Source organism: Crocodylus siamensis, chromosome 5 (assembly GCF_052110815.1).
Source record: "Crocodylus siamensis isolate JL-2025a chromosome 5, ASM5211081v1, whole genome shotgun sequence".
In the NCBI taxonomy this organism is placed as follows: Eukaryota; Metazoa; Chordata; order Crocodylia; family Crocodylidae; genus Crocodylus; species Crocodylus siamensis.
This window is the reverse complement of record NC_143399.1, coordinates 27,942,577-27,966,579: the sequence shown is the minus strand read 5'-3', so window position 1 is coordinate 27,966,579 and position 24,003 is coordinate 27,942,577. Positions and strand designations below refer to the sequence as shown.

The following is a 24,003-nucleotide window of genomic DNA, read 5'->3' as shown; positions in this document are numbered from 1 at the left end:
AGTCCCTGTTATGGTGAAATACTGACGTTTTTGGCTTCTGCTCCTTTACACACCCTTTTTTGTTCTTTTTGAGCTGTGGTAACCTGAGTGCATTTCTTGGCTTATTGGTACTGCTATACTGTTTCTTGTGCAGTTTTTAAATGTGTACAAGGTGTGGATTAGAAAATGCATTAGCTAACATGTAGCTTTGTAAACTGATACTGTTTGCGTGTAGATTGAACAATGTAGTCCCAAGCTTTTTTCATCTTTCCAGAATTTATTTGAACATAGCCTTAGGACAGGAGTAATCTAGAATGAATACATAACATTAGAAATAAAGAAGCCCTGGCATCAGTTTTCTAATCAGAACAATGAAGAGCAGTCCACAGACTGAATATGCGTTATGTCTTTGCTTCTGAAGTAGAAGGAGTAGTTATTTTTGCTATAGACTATGCAAGCAATGTCTCTTATTCACTGAGCACGCTGTAAAAGACTACTTATGGAATAACCTGGAAATAACGTTTTGTTTGCTCAGGTTGTCCCTTCAGTAATAATGCACCAAACTCCATTCGCAGGAGACTTTTTATAGCTTTACAGACATCACCTGCTTAATACTCTTAACTGGTTTCTGAAAAACTGAGCATTAAGCTAAATGAGTGTTAAGTGAAACCAAAAGTATTTGAAGATCCAAGATGGTGAGCGCACAAGTGTTTTTAATGACCCAACATGGCAACCATGAATGTTATAACGCAACTTGCTGAGCACTAAGTGAAATCAGGTATCAGTTTAAAATGAGTGATGTAGAAAAATAGCACTAAGTGAAACAGCATTAAGTGGGGGTTGCCTGTACTTGTATCTTTTACATAGATCAGGCAGAGCACGTGATGCATTGCTTTGCCAACTCCAGTGACTGTTTGATTAAAAGATCTAAGAGGCAGGAGAGGTCAAGGGGGCTGTTGTGCCAAAATACAGAGATAATTCACTAATAAACAGTAAGTTATGCATGAAGCACATTTCTTTAGTAAATCCAAGATCATTTACATATGTATGTTTATGTATTATTCCCACTGTACTGGTGGTGAAACAGAAGCATGTAGAGGTGAAGTGAGTTGTCCAAGGACACGCAGTGAATCTATGGCAATTGTGCATTCAAATCTTTCAATTCCTCTTCCTAACCACTAAACACAAAAACCTAATGGATCTTAAACATGCTTAAATTTCCTTCACTTATATTGGCAATGTGTCTCATTTACACTGTGCACACTGCACGTGAGAAGCTGATTTGGACAAAGAGTAGCCAAACTACTCTAGCAGTTAGGTCATCTATTGTTACATTAAACAAGAAAAAACAGCAGAGACAAAATACCTTCATACTCCTGGTCGTAAACCACTGCCTGGCTGATAAGGGTCAGGAAGACCAGCTCCTCATGGAACTGGTCATTCCATATTTTGCAATTTGTCCTGAAGTTTTTAGTGTTGGTCACCATCAGAAACAGAGAAGCATCCTATTCCAGGCTATGACAAGAAGTCAGTTTTTCAGGTACATATTCATAACCCATTGGTACAACATTTGTGCTGTAACAAATCTCTTCCTACAACTGAGATAATTAAACAGTAAAATAATAAATACCCAGGGCACTAACGTAAAGTAATTTTGTTTGGCTTAAGACAACAGTGCCTATCATATTAAAAATGATTGTCAACCAGGTTAAATGCTGGTACCTCCCAAGCTTAGCTGGTAACAGTACTCAGCAAGTCAGAAGCTGTGGTTATGGCAGGAGAAATTTTTTTTAACACACCACTAGATTTAATATTTAACATGTGTGCAGGGTAATTGCAGTTGATATACGTATTAGTTGGTTCAAATAAACTCCAGTGGGGCATCAGCTGATTGAAGTCAAAGGTTTCAAGTATTTTTATATTCACAAGTTCCCAGGATATGTGTTCCTGCTTTCCCCAGTAGGTCTCTCAAACCATACCCAACCTGGAACGGCATTCTAGATGTTCTCTTATCCTCTGCTTTGTTTTCTCTCAATCTCCTCTCATCTGTGCATTTAAGAAGGTTGCTTGGTTTTCAAGCCTTTAGTTTCTAACATGAAGTTATTTTTCTTCTTGATCCTGCCTGGAATATATTCAGAGAAGCAAACAGAAGACAAGAGCAGAGTAGCAGTGTCAAGGGACAGACAGAAGTGACAATTTTCACTCAGTTTGGTCCCTGAAAGCACTCTACAGCCGTGACTAAAAGAAGGGTGCATGGCTGCAGTGCTTTAAACAGGCCTGATCCTGAAATGGAGCTCATTCATTAATTTGTAGATGTGCACCAATATGTCGGTCCATATTGTATGGGCACTGATAAAAGGAAAATTGATATTATTAGCAATTGGCTTTTTTTGGCTGATGTGGCCGATAACGTTGCTGATAAATGCCGCATGCCACCTTCCAGCACTGGCTGGGCAACCCCCAGAACAAGCTCTCTCTGCTCCCTTCCCCCCACATAGCCCCATTCTGAGATGGAATGGGACTGTGTCAGCCGAACCAGGCTCCCAGTGCGTGCAAACATAAATTATTAGGGGTGCACTGATAAAGATTTTTTTGGGCTGATACCGATGGCTCATTATTAATGAGCCATATAGTTTGATACTGGTCTGATTGCTGATATGCAGCCCGGCAGCTTAAAGAGCAGCATCTGGCTGGTAAGTCTGTTGTGGGGCAAGGGGTGGGGGTAGGGAAAGGGTGTTGGGGAGGCAGATTGAGGCCCCTGCAGTGAGGGAGGGAGTGGGGCTGTGGCTGGGGTAGGCCGCCCTAGCCCCAGCCCATAGCTCCCCCTCCCAGCATCACTGCGACTTGCTCCAAGCACAGCCCTGGCCCAGCCGCCCCGTGCTAGGAAGAGCCTAGAGCTGGCCCCAACCTTATTTCCCCCACTCCTCCCCCCAGTCCACTTCCCTCTCCACTCCAGCACAGTTGGGGAAACCCTAGAATGGACTTCTCTCTCATCATGAGACAGAATGGGATCTGAAACAGAGGGGATGAAGCTAGAGGAAGAGGCTGCAGAGATTCAGTCTCTCTCCCTGGATCAACTCCAGATTAGAACTTGAGTCCCCCACGCTCCCAACCCAACAGCTAATGCTTTCTGTGAAGTGTCATAAATTAGACCCAGGAGCCGTACTTCTGTCTCCACCTTCAGAAAAGCATCGATACCCACTTGTCTGGCCTTGGCAACAATGAGAGGAGAGGAAGGCTAGGTACCCACATTCAAAAAAACCCGAGGCAGAATCAATCTAAGTTACGTCATTTTCTGTAAGTGGCATAATTTAGCTGGGTAGTGAACAGAACCCTTTGGTGGAGGAGATAAATGTTAGCCTGGGTTCTACCGTTTTAAAATCAGTCTGTGTGCACCATGCTTCTTCTGTTACGAGTATAGACCAGTTTCCGATCATTTTACAAGATTCTGAATAAATCACTTAATAGAGAGAGCTAAGAAGTAACAATTCGCTTTATGTCTTGAAAGCTTAGCAAATTTCGTTCCCTCTAGCACCTGTTTGCCCAGCATCTCAGTAAGTTTAAAAGCTGTATCCAGTCTGAGTGTGGATCTTCATCTCTGCTGTGTGGTATGAATTGTTGCTCTGCCATTCAGCTTAGTGCAGCATTATTGACGCACAGTGTTTTGACAAGTCTTCATTTGAGTGATACCTCTAAAAAGGTGTTACAATTGTTAAAATAGATTAAACAGCTCTTTGAAGTTTGGGTACTGTTCTGCAGATTTTAATCAGAAATTAACTGTCTACAGGTCCCTACATGCAGGAAGTTACTAGTTCAGAGAGAGAGGAGTTAGTAGCTCAGAGAGAGAGAGAGAGAAAGAGAGAGAGCGAGCCGCTTCCTGGAATGATGATTACACAGTATTTAAGATGTAGTATGCTCCAAGAAAAAAGAAAGTTTCCCTATAATTTTCACAGATCTTTCCGCTGTCCCTGCCTATACCATTTTTCAATATACAGTAGTTTGGATCATACTGTAAATGTTTCTTGTGAAGTTCAGCAAGTACTTTTGCTCATAAAGGCACTAAGATCAGAGCCTTTCCAGCGGTTGCCATTTTCCTCATGACTGTTGTCCCTGAGAAGCTGCAGACCTTAGTCATTTTATAGTCTGTATTGTAGGTTATTAGGAGCACTTTATATATTGGCTGACTGTGCAGCTCTGCTGTACCTAATAGGTTTTTGGGTTAGGTGTCTTAATATAGTTGACCTTATTATAGATTAGCATCTTCCTTTTATGGCAGTGAAGGTCTGCTTTACACTATTTTAGTACAAGCCATAGTATGGTTCTTTTCCTGTACTCAGTCATTCTTTCTTATGAAGATGTACATGAATCTGATGCAAAGAAAAGTGCTGTTTGTAAAGGAACTGACTGTTGTGTGGGTTTGAGATGGTCACGAAATATGAACAAACTGCGCACTAAAAAATAGTTTATCTTAAAAAACCAGGACAATTCTGTCTCATCTCCACAGCTTCTAGCCTATTTTAGCTGAAGTTTGCATATATTTTCACCTTGCAAATATGTTGCGTTTAAATTATTTACTGTTGATAAGAGTTATGTGCATGAGGTAGAATATGCATCTTCAGCAGTCTATATCCATATTGAATCTATTTATATGTTTTACAAAAAACACATACTTGGCACAAAAAAGGCTTGAGTTGTACTGATCAAGGAGTAAGAACAGATACAGGTTTTATACTTTTGTTGACTGAATGCATGGATAAGCGAAAAAAATGCTGGGCCAGTGGCTTAAACATCGGATTTGGAATAATGAGAACTTGGGTTTTATTCCTAGCTCTAGACCTCAAGGCCCTGCTATACATTCATATTAAAGCTGGATAGAAACCATATTTAGAATTGTTACACATTTTCAAGCACTACCTTTGTAGTTGGTTGGCTCTTTTTATAGCTGGATAGTCATTTTTATCGTGTGATAATTACTTTGCATGTGTGGCTGGTTTAAATTTATTGCACGATTAACCAGTTAATTGTTTGATACTTTGTACTTATGGCTAGTCTTACTTTGCACATATGACAGGTTTAAATTTATTGTGTGCTTAACCAGTTAATTGCCTAATACACGTAACATGTAGCAGGGGACATTAGCTTCAGCTTGTGTTCAAAACAGGGGTTGCTAATACAAGTCACTGTGCTGGAGTTCTGTGAGTCCTTAATTTAGCACAGGACATAACAGCTGTGTGGAGCTAAGGGTGTGCTTAAGTCTTATTTGACATCAAGTTTAATTTCAATTTGTTTTTCTGAATTGGGGTTAAATGTTTAGAAATTCTCAAATGGGAAGCACTGTATTAGAACAGTCTCTTCCACGAGGTATCCTTTTCACTTGAAACTAGCAATGCTTGAAAATTTATCCTCAAGAAATGTTTGCCTCCAAAGCAGTTGTTGGTGGAGCATCTTAAGTATAGACCAATTGGATATTTTAATCCATGCTTCTTTTCTTTCCTTCCTAGGATGTGAGGCTCTGCTCCAGGATGAACGAGTGCCACTATGATAAACGTATGGACTTTTTTTACAACATGAGCAACACTGATACAGCAGATGAGTGGTCAGGAACAAAGCTAGTTATTGTTTTATGTTTTGGGACATTCTTTTGTCTCTTTATTTTTATTTCAAATTCAATGGTCATAGCAGCTGTGGTCAGAAACAAAAGGTTTCATTTCCCCTTCTACTATCTGCTCGCTAATTTAGCTGCTGCGGACTTTTTTGCTGGCATTGCATATGTGTTCTTGATGTTCAACACTGGTCCAGTGTCAAAAACCTTAACTGTTAACAGGTGGTTTTTACGTCAGGGGCTTCTGGACACCAGCCTGACAGCTTCTCTGGTGAATTTATTGGTCATAGCTGTTGAGCGGTACATGTCAATCATGCGGATGAGGATCCACAGTAACCTGACAAAGAAGAGAGTCACCTTTTTAATCTTTTTAATCTGGGCCATTGCTATTTTTATGGGTTCTGTGCCTACTTTGGGTTGGAACTGTCTTTGTGATATCTCAGCCTGTTCTTCCTTGGCTCCGATTTATAGCAGAAGCTACCTGATATTCTGGACAGTCTCGAATTTAGTTGTTTTCTTCATTATGGTAGTGGTTTACATAAGAATATATATGTATGTCCAGAGGAAAACTAACGTCTTATCTCCACACACTAGTGGATCCATCAGCCGTAGAAGGACACCAATGAAACTTATGAAGACAGTCATGGCTGTTTTAGGTAAGCAGATATATAAGAACTGGGAATGCCAATTAAGTTAGCTTTGCACCTCTTTAATACTGAAATCCCCAAACTTGCTCCCTGATTTTAGTATGATATAGCTTTCATTACCCTATGGAAATACAGTGTGTACACAGAAGTGCAGGTAGCCATGAGTTTACACAAAGTGCCATGAGTTAGCGCTCCATGTTTTCCACCCTCTGCTGCCCCAGCTCCAGGGTCAGCAGCCCGTGTCACTGTCAGGATGCCTGCATGGGGGCTAGGGGGAGAAGGGAACACCCCTGCCTCATGGACCTGGGCTCCCCCCAAGACCCCAGCCAGGGGTCCCCCATGTGTGACAGGGGGAGCTCCCTCCTTTCCCTCCCTTAGGGAGGAGACAGGGGTTTTCTGTCTCTCTGTGACAGCCCCAGGGGTGGCACTGGGCTAGTGTTCCCCTGCAGGAGCATCAGCCCAGCCCCACAAAGCTGCATGAGGTGCAGGCAGAATGGACTCAAATTAACCCTCACAGGGAACCTGTACACAGATTCCCTGAGGCACTCAGCCTTAGAGTGCACCTGTCTGATACGTCATTACATGAGGGTTAAATTTTTCTCACAATTGACTGTTTTAAAAGCACTCTGAAGCAGTGAATGTTTGTTACATTATGACTGTAGAGCACTTTCAGGGGCCTCATCACGTGAAAAATATAACTTCAGTAAGTGCCTACAAAGCATGAAGCCAGGCAAGATGGTATCTCTTCATACATTTTCGTTGTAGGTAGATTTTGTCTTTGTTTTTCTGTCAAAGGCTAGGAGCCTGTGGCCCTGGATAGGTATGTTGTTGTTTGTTTGTTTTTCTTGAAAATTTGCAGCATTCAGCAGTGCACCAAATACTGCATCTCCAAAAAGTCTTGCTGTGTATATGTTCTGTCCTCATTAAGTGCAACTTAATATGACTTGTTTCCAAAGTTTGATGAATTTCAGTGTATGATGAACTTGACAGTCTGTGAAATTTGTGTAGCCAAGAGGCAAGATCACTGAAAGGTGATCTGGAGGGAACTTCCAGAGTTGTGTATACACCACTATTTCTAGGAATGCCTTTCTCAAAATAAGTGGGATCTTTATTTTGATTTTACTACTTCTCAAAGCCCAGATAGGGCAAGAAGTTGTATGGAACCACACCCAGCAACTTGCTGCTTTTTAAAAGTCGAGGATGGTTTTTGATATTCATTGTCCATTTGTGATGAGAAGAAAGTGTGACCTAGTGGACAGAGGGGCAGAGTAGTAGATTGTGATTTTGGGGGGATCTGGGTTTTATTCCCAGATGGCTCTTTCATTGGGCAAATTCTTTCTGCCCCCCTGCCTCCGGACTATCTGTCTCTCTTCCTTGATTCTCCATTAAAGTATGATAATAGTGACCTCCTTTAAGTGCTTTGAGATCTGCTCAGGAAAAGTGCTAGCTAGGAGCTGCCGTGATGGTGGTGAAAGCCCTGAGTTAGTAGTGACATATAATGAAATCCTGCATCCTAAGACTGTCTGCCCTAAAGATTCAAGAGTCATATGTAGAGATTTGAGCAGACTGCGACCATAATTCAGCCAGAGATTCCTTTGTTGCCTGATGATGCCAGCTGGCTTTTTTACAATTAGTATACTACTGTTGTACATTTGGATTAAGTGTTACATGCAGCTGCACTTATACAGCATTACAGGCATAAGCATTCATCAGCTACTTAGAATGCTGGTTTTGACAAGTGTAGGCCCAGGTTATGGGGGTTTTTATGCACTATTTCAAAGGAACCTCCATGACCTGCACCCAATATTAGCTTTGGTTGTCACCTACTAACCAAATTAACTTTGTACATGAATCGTTTCCCCCTATATAAGGCATTCTACCCTACTTCTACAGAGTAACAATGTTCTTTAATCCTTTTTTATTCAACAGTGAATCAGACCAAAAAAGTGACCCAAAATTTGAGAAATACAAACAGAAGTTTCTTTGGATATCTTAGTTTTTCAACTCCTCCCAGCAACTAGCTGCTTTTTGAGGGAGGGTGATTTTTGGCCCTGGATTGCCCCCGAAGTTCTGCCTCCATCCCCTGTGTATTCTTCCCTCCCTGCTTTCCAATATCCAGTTCTGGTCCTACATCTGCCCGACCCCCATCAACCATCTCAGTTCCTCCTTTCCAGTGTTGGAAGTTTTGCACTTGTAAAAGATCAGGGTTCAGGGCTGCAATTCAGGGCTGCTGACCCTCGTGTAGCCTTCACTTATGTCCCTAAGAGACCTTGCCCTAGTGGAAGAGTGGTGCTGTCCAGAAGTGAAAGGGCAGGAGTCTCAGTAAGCTGTGAGTTGCTCTGACGGAGATTTCTGCTGCATAGGGGCAAATTCCCAGCCATTTTTCCATATCTGTTATGTGATGCTCCGTTTTTTGCAGCTCATACAGTGCAATATGGCCAAAGACTCTAGCCCTGGGTATAACACATTTCAAACTGCTGTAAATGCCATTGTCCATTAACTTGGCCCATACCTTAGATGCTGAAAGTTTATTACCTCATAATTTGGGAACAAAAGGCTTTGAGTACTGTGAAACATCCCTTTTTTCTAATTTAATTTGTTTAGGTCTTTTCCTGTAAATAGAATGAATATTTTATACTTATTTAACAGCTCAGGTCCTCCTTTATTTCTGTATAATTAAATCATAGCCAGATGATTAAAATAAGAAACCGGAAGTTAAAGTTAATCCATATGAGAAGTGAAGCACACTTTTTAACTGTAAAAGTGATCAGTCATTGGAAACGATAATGGGAAATATAAAGGGAAAGACATCTATTAATGTCTTTTATTTAAAGAATGGATAGCTTCTGGGAGATGGACATTAGTTAAACATTGTGTTAGGTTCAGTGCAGGACTCACTGAGTGAAATTCTAAAATGGATACCTTATAGGAGGTTAAACTGGTAATATAATAGCCTCTTCTAGCCCTAAAATCTGCATATGGCTTTGTTTGGGGCAGGTATAGTAAAGACTGCAAAGTGCAAGTGCTGTCCTTATGGAGGTGAAGTGTGACCTTCCAGAAGGAGACTGAACAACATTTATGCTAGTAAAAGTCAGCTGTGTTTTATTTCACTGGACTGTCATCAGTGAGTAGACAGGTATCCTGCTCCCAGAATTCAAAGTTGCAGACACAAGCTTTGCTATAAGTGTTCAGAAACACTAACTATAAAATACCAGGACCCTGTCCATCCTTCTTTAGTAGCTGGGGGAGATAAGATTTATTGGTCCAACAATGAATAGTTCCTTTCATAACCTCCCAGTGTATGTAAAGGAATTTAGTGCATTTGTCCTGCAGCAGTTAATAAAAGAAGGACTGGCTTTGTTGTGACACAGCTTTTCTGTGCTACTTAACTCTGAGATAGCAGTGCTGTGGGGGAGGTGTGTGTTTCTAGCCGAAGAAGTTTACAAACTAAGTACAATTATCTTTCTAATGCTATGCCCAAGGGCACTGTTTACACAGTCTGGTATCTTTTTTGCTCAAGGACCAGTGGTATCATAATGGATGCTCTTTGTTTGTAAATACCATGGATTATGCATATGTAGAATTAAACTTAACTAGCACCTGACTTCAACAGTAGACCTGGACCTTCAAAGCAGTCATTGAAATGCAATTACTATTACTTCAGATTATTTAAATATATGTCAATAGTCCTTTCTAATGTAGATTATGAAAATTACTAATATATATTGACATCATAATAATGCTGTGAATGGCTTGTGTTTAAGCTTCAAAAAAGAACGTTGTCCTTATGATAACTCTGAACTATACATTGAATGACAGTGCCTGTTATGCACAGATAACTCTGCGGAGAACGTTTTTATCAGAACAATACTCAGTGTGTACTTGGGATCACTGTTGGTTTTCCAACTTTAATCAAATTGGTAACATTAGATTAAAACAGGGCTGCCCAGGTGGTGGCTGCATGTGACACTTGAGGGTTATGTTGTGTCCCCTAGGCTCCTGCCCAGCTGCCACTCTCCTCAGTGCTCTGGCTGCAAGAGTCAGAGTCTCTAGGCTGCTCCCCACTCTAGGTCTTGCAGTGTGGTATGGCCAGGGGAGCTGAGAGGGAGCCTGGAGCCACATGGGCACGGGCTGCAGAAGTAGCCAGGGAGCATACATGCAGGCGTGGGTGTATATTACAGCTATGAAGGGGTCAGGGCCTGTGTGCACACACAGTGCAGCAGAGGAATTGTAGATGTGAGGTGGAGTGGGCTGGGTGGGGAGCACATCTATGCAGTGTGCAGTCTCGGGGGGCCTGTAGCTTGCCTTGGTGCAGCCTCCACTGGTGCAACCTGGGGAGCATTTGGCTCCCAGTAGAGTGACCAGACATCCCTAATTGGGCAGTCCTGCAATGGGATACACAAGTCCTGGTCCTGGGCTACACAACTCCAGGACAGCATTTGTCCTGGATTCACAGTGTCGGGCAGGGATCCATGGGAAATGGCAGGTTTCCCCTTGCAGTCTGGCAGCATTCCAGCCTGCAGGGGGATGCCAGGAGAGGGACGCAGGGGGTACCATGTGCACATGCATGCCCACACACATGCACGTGGCCAGGAAAGAGCTGGGCAGCCTGGAGAGCATCTCCTTGCAGGTAAGTCTATGGATGGGGAGGGGACATGGGGAGCAGATCCAGGTCCCCATGGTGAGGGAGGGAGTGTGGCAGGGCTGGGTTTGCTGCCCAACCAGGGCAGTACATGGGGCTGGAGCATGGAGAGGAACAGAGCCACAGGTGGCTCATCCAAGGGGCAGGGACATAGGGGGATATATGCCTCTGCAAGATTTGTGCATGGGGCAGGGGCGAATGCAGGCTGCCTGCTGTGGACTCAGGGCTGCCCAAACTGCTGCCTTGCCCCTGGGGACCCCTTGCACCTGGCAGCAGCAGGGGTAGTGGTGGTGTGGAGTTGTGCCTCCTGCTGCTGCAGCTTGCATCCACCCCCGACCCCGCTCTGCTCTACTCTGCTAAGAAGGTGGGCATATATCGCTCCTTCCCCATTTGAAAAGGTGGTCACCCTAGCTCTTAGCCACTTAGAGGTTGGACAGCCCTGGTTTAAAACTTTAAAGATGGTCTGTATGAGCTAAACTACTGGGGAGAAACTTCCTCAATTGCTTTCTCACTGCAGCTCCCAACTGGACAGTGCTGGTTTATTCCTGCCTACGTTGGAAACAGCTGGTTACTTGGTCATGAGGTCTTTGATTGGGTTACTGGAAACTACAAGTATGAATGGCTTTCCTTTCCATAGGATACATGTACAGATGGAAGTATCCAACCTTCACAATAAAGGGAAGGGGAAACTTTCCCATCATCATTTTTCACTGAATATTTAGAGTAAGGCTTTGATCTTATGCTGAGATCCTAAAGATACAGAGGTCATTCTTTTGTTGCTCTTGGCTTATCATGCCAATCTTTAGATGATCCACATGGTCATTGTGAAAAAGGCAAAATGACAATATCTGGCACCTCTACATATATAGTACCTGTTAATCAAGCGCTTCAGAAATGGTAAGCAATTAAACCTCAGGCCTTTGGGTTTAAGGTAAGAGGAAGGTGGTAAAGAAATATGTGTGCATGTATGGCTTTTTTGTGCAATCTCATGTTTTTTCCAAGGCTTGCTCGTTCATTGTTAGCATTTCCTCCTTCCTTGCTTTTCCATCTCTCATGCTGTAGTTCATTGGGAAAGCTGGCGTGATTTGCTGGGTCTAATTTTGCTCATATGAAAATAAGACCTCAGTGATTTATGGGAGCAGGATTAAGTCTTGTTTGCTCTGGGACTCATGTACAGTGAAACTCAACCTAGAAAACCCTCCTATTTGGAAGGAAAAAACCAGTGCTATAAGGTTCTGAATCAAGTGCCAAATATGATGCTTAAATGTGCAGCTGACTGTAATTACCTACTGCTTCTAAACGACAAAAAACAAAATGCTCAGAATAAGCAGTATTTTTTCTGAGCATTTCTACCTAGTCAGAGTGGTAAATTTCTTTCTGGGATTTCTTGTGCAAGTATACATGGAATGAAGAGACCTGTCATTTATACTGGTGTTCTCATAAAATCACACTAAATTCAGTGGAGTTGTGCCAGATCCTGAAATGAAGACTTTGGTTCTTGATGCCATCGGTGCACTGTGCAGCACACAGCAAAGATTCACAGCCAGATTCTTCCCAGCTCAGAATTACTGCTTGCTACAAGGCTTGGGGAAAGGGGCAAAGGTGTCTGGCTGACTTCCTCTCCCAGTCTTCAGTTGGGCAAGCATTGTTCATTCATAGTCAATAGGGAGGAAGGAAGGTTCAGTGAACAGGGGTAGGGACTGAAACTTGGAAAACAAGGGTTCAATTCCTGGCTCTGCTTCTTATGTCATGCCTGACCTTGGTTATATCACTTTAAACTTATTTTACCTTAGTAAATGGCAAATGATGATTTTTTACTCCTCAGAAGTGATGTGAGATTAAAAATCTATTAACTGTGAAATGCTCAGGTAGTGTGGTGATGAAGGCCATTTAAACAGGAAGGTAGGTAAATAAAGAGACTAGCATAGTCTGTAGTATGAGGCCCCCAAGGGTCAGAAAAGAGATAGTGTAACATCTATTTAATCTGTCTTGATTCTAGGTAAATCCATTCCTGTCTCTAGTCTTCATTATTTATGTAAAAAAAATGTAGCTTACCATTCTACTGAATCCTGTTTCTCTGGGAGTAGGGAAAAATTAAGCTTGGTTTTCTGAGCACCAAGACATAAGTGGGTGAGGGGAGTAGATAAGCTTCATACTTAATTTTCTGTAGCTAAGAGCACTCCCAAGATCTGGCCCTACTGCCATCCATTTGTACTAGTAAGGGAAAGCCTTTGACGCTATTGTACTTTTCTAGCCCCGCATGGAGCTATCCCTTTCCTTCCTTTCTTGTGTCTGTGTCGTGACAAGGTATTTAGCAGGATTTGCAGATTCTTTGGAATCTGATGGGCTGTCCCTGAAATCCCAGGAAGGCAGCACACACATTTTAGATATTATTTTATGTCTGTTTCACTGATCACTTCAGCACATTCAGCTCCCATTGAAATAAACATCAAATTGACATTAACCTGCCTGGGAATAAGATTAGAGGATGACGGAGGAAAAAGGCATCATCATACAGATACCTTAATAGTGAGCGTGCTTCACTGAACATTAAAACATTGCTTGATATCAGTACTTAAACTTTCATTTTTAGCTGTTTGCTAAGAAATATTTTGTCAAAAATATTTTGAGGCTGCTCTGCAGTACAAGTATGCATTCTTGCTGAGGCAGGCAGGCAGGCTATTAACTATGCTGTGCAAAAAGTTTCAGAAACTAACTGCATTTTCCAATTGTTTGTGTTTGTCAAATAACTTGCTAAATTGATCTTTAAGAACACTGCTTACAGAAATAGAGCAGTGCTGTGCATTTAAGCTTTCATACCTGATTTTTAGCTACAAGCAGTTATTTTTAATGCTGTGGGTATTTTGGCCTTTGTGAGGAAGGGGGAGGGAGGAGGGGTTCTTTTTTTCCCTTTTTTAAAATTTTTTTATTTCAGAAAATGTTCTGGAAGAGACAAGTGCCTGACACAGCCTTAACTAGAAAAGCATAACTCATACAGTATTTGCCTATGTAGTGTCTTTATAAATTTTTTTTTTCTGAATGAAGCTCCTACATTTCTTATTGTTCTTCCTGATATGTTACATTACCTAGAAAGCCAGATTATTATTCCATCAATGCTGCATTTGTTGTTGGATAGCACACATTACTTCAGTTAGGTGCACTGTAGTAGCTTGAGGCAGTTCTTACTGAAGTCCATAGCAAGATAGCCGTTGACTAATGAGAGTATATTTCTTATGAACAGAGTTTTATTTTGTGGTGGGGAAGTCTCCAGGCATATCTGAATTGCATGTAAAAACCTACCTGCTTTTCATGTCTTCCAGTATTTTTTTTTCTTTTCATACTGGGCTTGCTAATTGTAGCGCTGCTTGTGGTTTTAAACAAGGATTTTTTTATGTGGAGGTCCTCCTGTCCTGTTCAACCCTGTGGTAAGATCACAGTGCTGTGTGTATGACATCACAGTGTTGCTATGCAGTGATGCCTCCAAGATGCTTTGGTGTAGCATGAAACATAAGCCGAAGGAAAAGTTGGGTTGCCAGTATTGGCATCCGGCAGGGATGTGGGGTGAAATTCCTCTCAGCTGTGTGGAAGAGTGCCAAAGAATAGAGGATGTACAGAGGGAGGCTGGCTGGTAGTCGTGGATGCCACTGGCATGCTGCTCCCTCTCTTTGCTTCCCCTCTCTGGTTTAAAGGGAGGCTTGCATCTGGACTGTCTCTGTATTACCTTGTCTGCTGAAAGGAATTCCTGTGTGATCCTACAGTGTATGCTGGAATAGTCTAGGTGTTGGACTGGTTGAGTAGGGGGTGAGTTTGCAGTGGTTTGAAGAGCCCATCTCTTTTGCCTTACCCCTGGCAGGTTTGCATCTCATAGGTTTGTATCACACCCTTGTAGAATCTTACCTGTTTCCTACTTGTCTGCTGGCTTCACCAGAGCACTTACAGTCCAGCGCCCACAAAAGCTGTCTGCTGCTGCTTCCTAATGCGTAGTGAAAATCCTGCTTGAAGAGGAAAAGAGTCAACCTCCCCATCCTGAGTCCTACTCCTCTCTCAGCTTGGATGCATTTTCTCTTTCTTGCAATGCCATATAAATCTTCCACTTCTAAGTCCAGATGCATGTCACATTTGAATTTGGACACTTCACCTTGCAACAAAATGTGGACATGTTTGTATTGCACTGGACCATTGAGAGGGCACTCTGCAAGGTAGAAGATGGACAACTGATCCTAAGTGTGTCAACCCATGAAGGATAGTGTAGGGGAGGGGGAATTCAGTCTCTGATATAGTGTTTTTCTTGCTGAGCCCCTTGGAAGGATATGGATTTTGCACTTTTACCTTCTGTTTTTAATATTTTTATTATAAAGGTTTAGAAAAGTAAAAGAAAAAATCTCTCCCCACCCCGCCATCTAACTGTGATGTCAGCATGAACACATTTTTCTTTTAAAGCACACTACCTGGATTCCACTCATGTCTTTGATTAGCTTTCCCCATGTATGGAAAGCCCTCAGGGGTGGGGGGACACTTCCACTGCAGTCTAGTCTCCTGTCCAGTGTGGGGTGTCACGTCTTAGGCTATGCCACTACATGGGCCCTTGTACCCAGGATATGGTTTTAGTTTCCTATTTAAGAGTAAAGGCTTAGGAAGAGTTCATATTTCTGTGCTGTTTATGATCAGTCATTGTTCAGTGGTTAAGCTGTTCATCTCAGTGGTTCCCAGAGTGTGAGATGTTTTTTGTGGGCGGGTGGGTGCATGTGCTTTAATTTGGGACCAGTCTGATACTTTGCTGTTACTTGAGGAAGGGTAAGAGGAGTTGTTTTAATTGGGGGTAAATGGTGTCATCTGGCTGAGCTTAATTTAGTTGACCAAGCTGGCAGGGACACATGGTAAGTCCATGCTTCAGTCAGGGGATGACAGCAACTCCTGGAGATGAACTGAAGCAATTTTAAACTAGTTAACTTGGGTGCTGGTAAAAGTATCATTGTGGCAGCACTGGATTCCAGGCATGTCAGTACATGATTTTTCTGTTCATTCAGGTGAAATTCAAGTAGTGGATTATCCTAGTTTGCCATTGTTTTAGTGATACATGTCTGATCAAGATGTTAAGGGTTTTTACTTTGAACAAGTTACTTGTCCTTCCATTTCAACCAAAAATGCACCTGTGGTTAAGGCAGCTAAAACTGAGTGCAATTCCCTTTGCCTAAACAGACTGTAGATGACAGAATCTCTATATACAGAGTGCTTTATGGCATAGGACAAGTGTAAGCCTCAAAAAATACAAATCTTCTAGATTTAGGGGAACTCAGTTGGGGGTGATTAAAATCTACAGGAAAATTATCTGAAGTGTAGTGGAGGAAGATCCTAAAGTGACCTGAGAACAATGCGATCCATTGTTGATCTTTCATATTGTAGGTAGTCATCTTACTTGCCCTGGCACCCAAACCTTTTAATTCCAATTGAGAAGTTTAAAAAAAGGTTTTGCGTAAGGCAGGATATACTTCATGTTATGAGAGCCTGTGCAGTGAAAATCATAGGAACAGACCCATATAAGCCATAGCTTAGTCTCTATATTTTAAGTAATGTTTTGACTGCTGTGTTTCATAAAGCAAAAATAGAAAAAATGCTAGAAAGGGAATCTGTTTGGGCAGAACCCTTTGAGAGTTCCTTGTTAAGAATAGGGTGTGAATCTTACCTTGTTTGTATGTGTGATTAAATGTATTTTTAGTGATGGCAGACCAAAGAAATGCTCCCTGGAAAGAGCTGCCCAGTAATTATGATAGTGTCCCTTACTATGTATTGCACAATAGGCTTTAATCCTTAGCTAGGTAAAATGCTTAGAGCCCCAGTTTTCCATAAGGGGAAGTGCAAGTGTTGTACACAGCACAGTGGATAGTAGAGAAGTGTCTTACAAATGTCATTGTGACATCTGGTACTTGCTATTGAACTTTTCACAGTTTTGCCTGCGTTTCCTGGAGTTTTTCATTGCTTAGCTTGCCCAAAGCCTAGATGACAGGCCTTTTTAATATGGTGATTGGGACAATGTTCCGTTCTTATTGACTTGGGCTCTATACACTCTGAAATAAAGAGAATAAGTAATAAGATAAAAAATCTTTTTACACAGATACTGACATCTTGTACAGTGTTTTGACAGTGAGTGCATTGGCATTCAACCAGTAACCTTTGATAACTTATAAAAGGCTTCACTGAGTACTCAAGTACTTGCAAAGAGTTGGTGTTAATGTCCTATACTGTTGTCATATATTCAAGGATCTATTCCAGTACCCACTGAGTCAACAGTTTTTCCATTGACTTCAGTGGGTTTGAGGTAAATCCTGGTGCAATTAATCTTTATGCTGTTCTTACAATTGTATACTCTTAATGAGAGTTGGTGTTGCAACTGTTTACACAACCTTCTGGAGCTGAACCAGTCTATCACGCAGAGTTGATTACAGGAGTTAATGTTTTGAGTTGAAGTTCTGGCACTGATGGTCTTGCTAAAAGATTTAACTATAAGACCCTGGCATCAACACTTGCAAATTACTGATACTAACCAATAATTTGTAAGTAACCTATGAAACTAATAGTGCTACAAAAATACTGACTGTAGCAACAGTTCGGTTAAATACTTAACTTAGGCAAGTAATGACTCTTAATCTTTCCATTCTATGGTATATTTCCTAAAAAAAGAATACAGATCTGTTGAATGAATTTTGTTCACTTGTTTAGTAGAGCAGTGTAGAATGGAAGGTAAACTATAAGCAAATTTTATAATCTAACCTACAAGTGGGTTCCATACTATTTTTACTATTTGCATCTTTTTTTAGTAATTTGTAACATATACTGAAGTTTTTTAAATGCATTCTTAGGCAATCTTATTTTTTAGAGATCCCAAGCAAGCTTGGAAATGAAGGGGTGCTAATTGTTTTTGAAATCTGTTCCTTCTATGACAAATGGTGGAGGGTAGCAATGGATTTATGGTGCAGTAAATGTAATGTTACTGTTTGAATCTTGACTCTTGTGTTTCCCATTTGTTGACATTAGCTGTACACTACACATCCTTCATATTATACTTACACAATTTATATATTGGAAAACCAGTGATATTATGAAAATGAAATTATTTTTAATATCAGAGCTGTTGAATGGCTCCGAAGACCACCAAGACAGTATTTTGACAGGGCTATGTAAATAATTGCTAAGATACTACTTTGCTGATTTTTAAAGCCCCCAAAGGAGAAAATGTGTCTTTATAAATGAGTGGAATTTCTTCAGCCTGTTGTCCACTTCGTGACTTTTTTTGTGCAGAGTTGTCATTTTCTATTTTTGTAAGTCAGACAGCAGTTGTGGCTTGTGGTAAGTTAGTATTATCATGAGCACAGCTGCTTTTCCGTGGACTCAGAAGCAAAGAATGACAGACCAATGTTGGGGGAGGAGAAGAAACAGGGCTGTTATCATGACCCTCCCTCCCTCCCTCCCTCTTGACCCATAAACTGTAGTCAGTCTGAAGATCTTGTCCATCTCCCCTGCACAAGATAGGTGGTACCCTTCCTCTTTTGGACAGGAGGGGGTTGACACATGGGTCTGATTTACATTACTGTACTGCCTCTTATTCTTGCATTTCTGTTCTTTCTTCATGTTGCCATTACCATATAAGCACCAACTCTGTGTGCTGTCAGAGCACCCACTGAAAAAAATAAGTGAGTGCTCAGTACCCAAAGAGCCACTTGCAGATGTTTAAAAAAAAAAAAAAAAAACCAAACAACCCCCCCAAAACAAACAACCCCCCCCCGCTTTACCAGAAGTAGTACTGCATTACTTCAATCAGGCTCTTCAGTGTCTGTAAAGATCAGGCACTTCAGCAGGGCTTTTTTGGCACTTCTGTTAGATAAAAGCACCAAAAAAGCCGCACTAAAGTGCCCAATCTTTAAAGATGCTGCGGAACTGGGTTGAAGTAAAGTGCTACGTCTTTTGGGTGTACACAGGTCTCAGCATGGGAATGCACTGAGTTAAAAGTAAACTACCATGGTTTGGTTTTGTTTTGGTTTTTTACATCTGCAAGTACCCACCAGCAAAAAACGTAGTCATTGCCTATGGCCATTACTTTTCTTTTTTGTTGAGCATTTTTTCTGCATCACCCCTCACTTCATTCTGATACCTATTTTTTAGAGCATAAAACAGGTGGAAGGAAGTAGATGTGGCTTCTTCACTTTTTCACCAAGCGGCTCTCATCTCCACTGGTCCTACTGCTCACATCTCACCCCTCTAACTGGGGGTCCTTCCATTCTTATCTTCTTCCATGAAGAACCATGTGTGCCTGCTCCTACTCCCAATCTTGGCACTTCGACTGCCAAACAGGCACAACATGATGGTGTCTTCTTTGCATATCTCTTCTGTTTTCCTGTTCCCTTCAAAACAATAATCCCTCATTCACGCACTTTTCTCTTTCTCGAGCATTTTCTCTTTTTTCATTCCTCACTGTTGTTTCCCTTCTTTTCCCCCTAGTTACTTCTATCTCTTGCTTTAAACCTCTTCTCTTTTTTCTTCTACTTCTTTCCCTTCAAAACTTGATTCTTTCTCTCTCAGCCTCATCTCTAAACTGGCCCTCAGGTGCCTTTTTCTCAAAACTCCCCTCATTTTCAAAGTTTTTACCTCTGATTTACTTTTGCTATCCCTTCTGTAGAGAAACTAGATGCACAAACTCCCTGTTGGCTCAGTGGCTGGCTGATCCCTCTGCCTCATGCTTTCAGTACTGAGGAGCTGAAGAGATGGGGAGGAACTTGGTGTGTAACCCTTCCTCTGAAGGGAAGATCCCGTTAGCCATAGAAACCCAAAAGACTAGGCTGTGGAGAGAGAGGGCAGATTATTGCCAGATTGAGCCAGTGTCAGAAAGTGCTGGTGGATGATACTGTACAAAGGCACTGTACCTGGGTGGATGGGTCATGTTGAACTTGTTTGTATTTAAATCCTGATAGAAGAGTTGCCATCTTACCAAAGCACTGGTTTCCTAGACTCAGTTATATTTATGCCAAACAATTCTTTGCCCCCATTTCTTTATAGCGAGCAGTTTTTTGTTGTAATTGCCTGATACAGCTTTCATCTGACACTTTGCTTCCTAATTTCTGCCTTTTGTAACCTTCCAAGTCCTAACCTACTAAATCATGAGAGTTGTTTTTTCAGAGAAATTACTGCCAGATGTAATTTTGCTACTGAGATCACCTTTTCTTCTCTATTTACAATTTGGTGTGTATATTGTTAACAACCCTGATGTTTTTGGAGGATACCAAATATGCTTGCATGCCCAAAGCCAGAATTTATCAAAGTCTGAAATACTTATCCTTTTTTCTTTTCCTAGGTGCATTTGTTGTCTGTTGGACTCCTGGGCTAGTAGTTTTGCTTCTTGATGGTCTGAACTGCACTCATTGTGGGGTTCAGCATGTGAAAAGATGGTTCCTTCTTTTGGCCTTGCTCAACTCCGTTATGAACCCAATAATCTATTCTTATAAAGATGAAGAGATGTCAACCACAATGAGAAGGATGATCTGCTGCACTTCTGATGATAAAAGTCAGGAGAGATGCTCTTCAAGGATTCCTTCAACTGTTCTCACCAGAAGCACAGATGCCACTGGTCATTACATTGAAGACGGCATTATTCACGGGACCATCAGTGGCAAAGGAAACTCATGAGCTACACAAGGATATACTTAGCTGGGAGATGGGGGTGGGGGGAAGGGGAGGAGGGAAAAGGTCTCTTGTAACGGGAAATCACTGACCGATTAAAGTTATTCAAGAATATATTCGCTCTGTTCCAAAGCAAAACTCTATCCACAGTGTTAACAAAAGACCTTGTAAATAATTACCTGATGGAAAAATACATTGTATTGAAGAAAAAACTTTCTGTGCCATAAAAAAGTACATGAGATTGTTTTCTCTGTAAGAGGAATAAACATATTGAGACTCTCTCTGCATGGAAACAAAATCCTAACAATAGAATGGAACCTTCCTTATTAAATGCAGGCTGGAAGAATTATCCTGTGAAACAATGCTGTTTTGGCACTCTGAGGTTATACTTTGAACAGTTGCTTAGCTTCTCCAGAGAACACTGTTGGAGTTGATAGGCAGAAATGTGACTTTTATATGCATTTTTTGGTTACAAAATCCACATATTAATTCATACATGTCTTTTCCCTCCACCCCCCACAATACAATTCCTCTGTGTGTGAGAGAGAATCTGTCCTCATCATGAGTTGTGAGAACAGGTTGTGGAGAATGGTAACAAAAGCACAGGCCACTGCCATTTGAGTGCAAGGGAAGTCCCAACTGTTTGGTGGGCCAACCGCTGCAAGGAGGCATGATGATCACACACAAATGTATTCAAAATGAAATGGGAGGAAATATCTGAATATAGATTTCAGTTTCCAACTTCTAAAGGGGTTTATTAAACAGAAACAATGTGATCAGAGCCCTTCAAAATATCAAATGAACATAACTCTTTAAAAGGTTGTCATGCATTGGAAAGAATATGAGCAATTTGCACAGACTGTGTTAAAATTTATTCAGGACCAGATTAAATCATCTGACTGAGGAGGAGGATCTTTGGAAGATTCCTGAGGAAGAGGCCATGTAAATGCAGATAAGGACCTTAATAACAGATCCATATCAAATTTATGACTAATCAAATTTAAATTGTGGAATAATTTCTATTCTCTGGCTTTTAAAGTTGCTATAATACCTGAGGACTGTGTGTTTTATAAATCAGAGATATATTTAAAGCTCTAGGCCAACATTTTCCAAAGTGATCTCTAATTATGGGATCTGACTTTGAAGCATGTTGGACCTGATTTCAGAAATATGTACCCTCTGGTATCTATTAATTTTTAATGGGAGTTTAACGTGCTGAGCACTAAGCAAATCAAGTTCAAAGTATCTTAAGCTTGGCAATCAAAATCAGAAGTGGTTCTTGTAGACTTTATTGTTGGCTTTTACAAAAGAATGCCAATTGTATATAATGCAATATTGAAAGATGTAATATTGGTATAATGTGAGGGTTGGCAGCCTATGGCCCATAGGCCAGATCTGGCCCATGAATTGGCCTGCAGACATGCATGCATTGGGACGTCAGCAGATGGGGGAATCAGTTGTGGTGGCAAAGGGAGCAATGGCTAGGTCAAAAGCAGCAACCAATGGCATGCTGTGTTTTGATGCCCCAGTCCTGTCTGGTCAGTCAGGTGGTCTGTCTGTCTGTCCCCTTTCCCCTTCCCACCCCCTCATGCCTCCTCACTGTATCTGCTGCTTGTCTTACTACCAACGTTGTCCTTGGCACCAGTTGATGTCTGTAGTAATTGGCAGCGAGGATAAAGAAGGTAAGAAGAAAGCAGACCTCAGCACAGAACAGGAAGGGCTGAGGGATCAACAAGCAGCTTGAGTAGAGCAGGACAGAGAAGGGGCACAGGGGGCAAACCTTATTAGTTGTGTCTCTGGCAGCAGTTGTCCTTCAGAATGAGCTATGCTAACTTGGCTCACCACGCTTGAGAGGTCACCAACCCCTCGTGTACTATATTGACTTCAGAATCAGAATTCATTTCAGAGGTGATATCTTTTATTAGGCCAACTAGATATTCCTTTTGCCACCTACAACCTGTATCCCTGAAATATTGACTTTACTATATTCTTTTTTTGGTTCCATCTGCGCTGTCTGTGGACTATACTGAAGAAAGTGAGGCTAGAATTTGGCTCAGAAGTTACAGTTAATTTTATATAGGATATTGAATTTTTTTTGTAATAGACCCTAATCCTGCAAAACCTGTTGTGTCTGGGTAGTCCTTACTCACTGTGACTAAGCTGAGGCAGGAGTTGGAGGTGTGGACCCCAACATTTCAAGGTAAATATTATGTTTGTATATGACTTGCTGACAAGGTTTACACTTGTACTTTTGCCATTTGGGAATTCAGTGTTTTTGTGCAAAAACTACTTTGGTGTGGTATGTTTGAAGACTTGTAAAGCAGTGTTTTTAGAGGCAATGGTATAATACACAAGATACAGATGTTAACCTTCTTGCTGTGCATGGTTTGTATTAACTAGGCTGAAGCTTATATACAAAGCTACCAAAAAATAAAATGTTCCTTTTAAAATGAAATATGTTTATATGTTTTATTTCATGTTTGGTTAACTCTGAAATATGACTTGGCTCTACAGTAGCTACAGCAGAAATGACCCCTGTTAGTATTTTCTGTTTCTTTAGATCCTTCAAATGAATTCCTACCTCTGCATAACCACAGGTGATCTTTCCATTCTGCTTAATACAATTGCCATATTAATAAAAAGGGTCTCTAATCATAATTGGGTCAGGACTAATGAGAATTCAGATTAAGACTCAGAACATCTGCCTAAGCAGAGTAAACCTACATAGAAAAGTAGGAGCCTCTTGTAGCTTCTATCTGTTTTTCTATTTAGAAATATGAGGAGTTGGCCCTCTAAACAGCCCTGATTTCTTGGAAACTTTTTTCTGCCTTTCCTATGTAAGTAGGAATAGCTTTATAGACTTGGTGGGAGAATGGGCTTCATTAATTTGTGTAGCATCTAGCGAAATGCAGAATCATATTCTGGTCGCACTCAAAACAAAAAGAAATAATTCATCTCAGGCCATGCCTCGGAGGCGGTTCTACAGTTATATTTTCATTCCCCTAAGTGAGAGAAAATGGTTTGCAACTTAATCAAGAACTGTCTTAGCTGTATATCATACTTTCCATTATAGTATTGCATGTCTGGAGATCTGCTGTTGTTTGATTTTATTACTGTAAGTTATATACATTAACTTTTCTTCAACAGTAAATTGGTGTTATACAGAATGAAATTAACTTGTTCCTTTTAGCTTCCCAAATACTTTGCAGTAGGACAATATAAGTTGTTCAAGGGCAATGTATTAAAGTAGTCTCTGCACCCAAGGAATGAGGACTTTTGGAAAGGGAAAATTTTGAGTGTTTTTCATTTCATACTGGAATTTAAAGGACTTCCCAAAGAGATAACAGTGGTTGTTACAGTTAAATCCACATCTACTTTTATAACAGTGTGCACTCCTGAATGTGTCAGCCGTGTTCTACCTACCTATAGAGTGAAACTCATCCTATTGGGAAAGGCTTTGGAAG

At 41.2% G+C, this 24,003-nt stretch overlaps 1 protein-coding gene across 1 annotated transcript in view; it reads left to right on the top strand.

The window, feature by feature from the left end:
* LPAR3 (lysophosphatidic acid receptor 3) overlaps positions 1–22,984 on the top strand; it is a 28,279-nt gene extending 5,295 nt beyond the window's left edge. The window contains exons 2-3 of the mRNA XM_090049351.1: positions 5,481–6,237; positions 20,214–22,984. Coding sequence (XP_089905477.1) covers positions 5,481–6,237; positions 20,214–20,545 — 1,089 coding nt within the window. The 3' untranslated portion in view covers positions 20,546–22,984. The remainder of the gene's footprint in view (positions 1–5,480; positions 6,238–20,213) is intronic.
* The last annotated feature ends 1,019 nt before the right edge of the window (positions 22,985–24,003 follow it).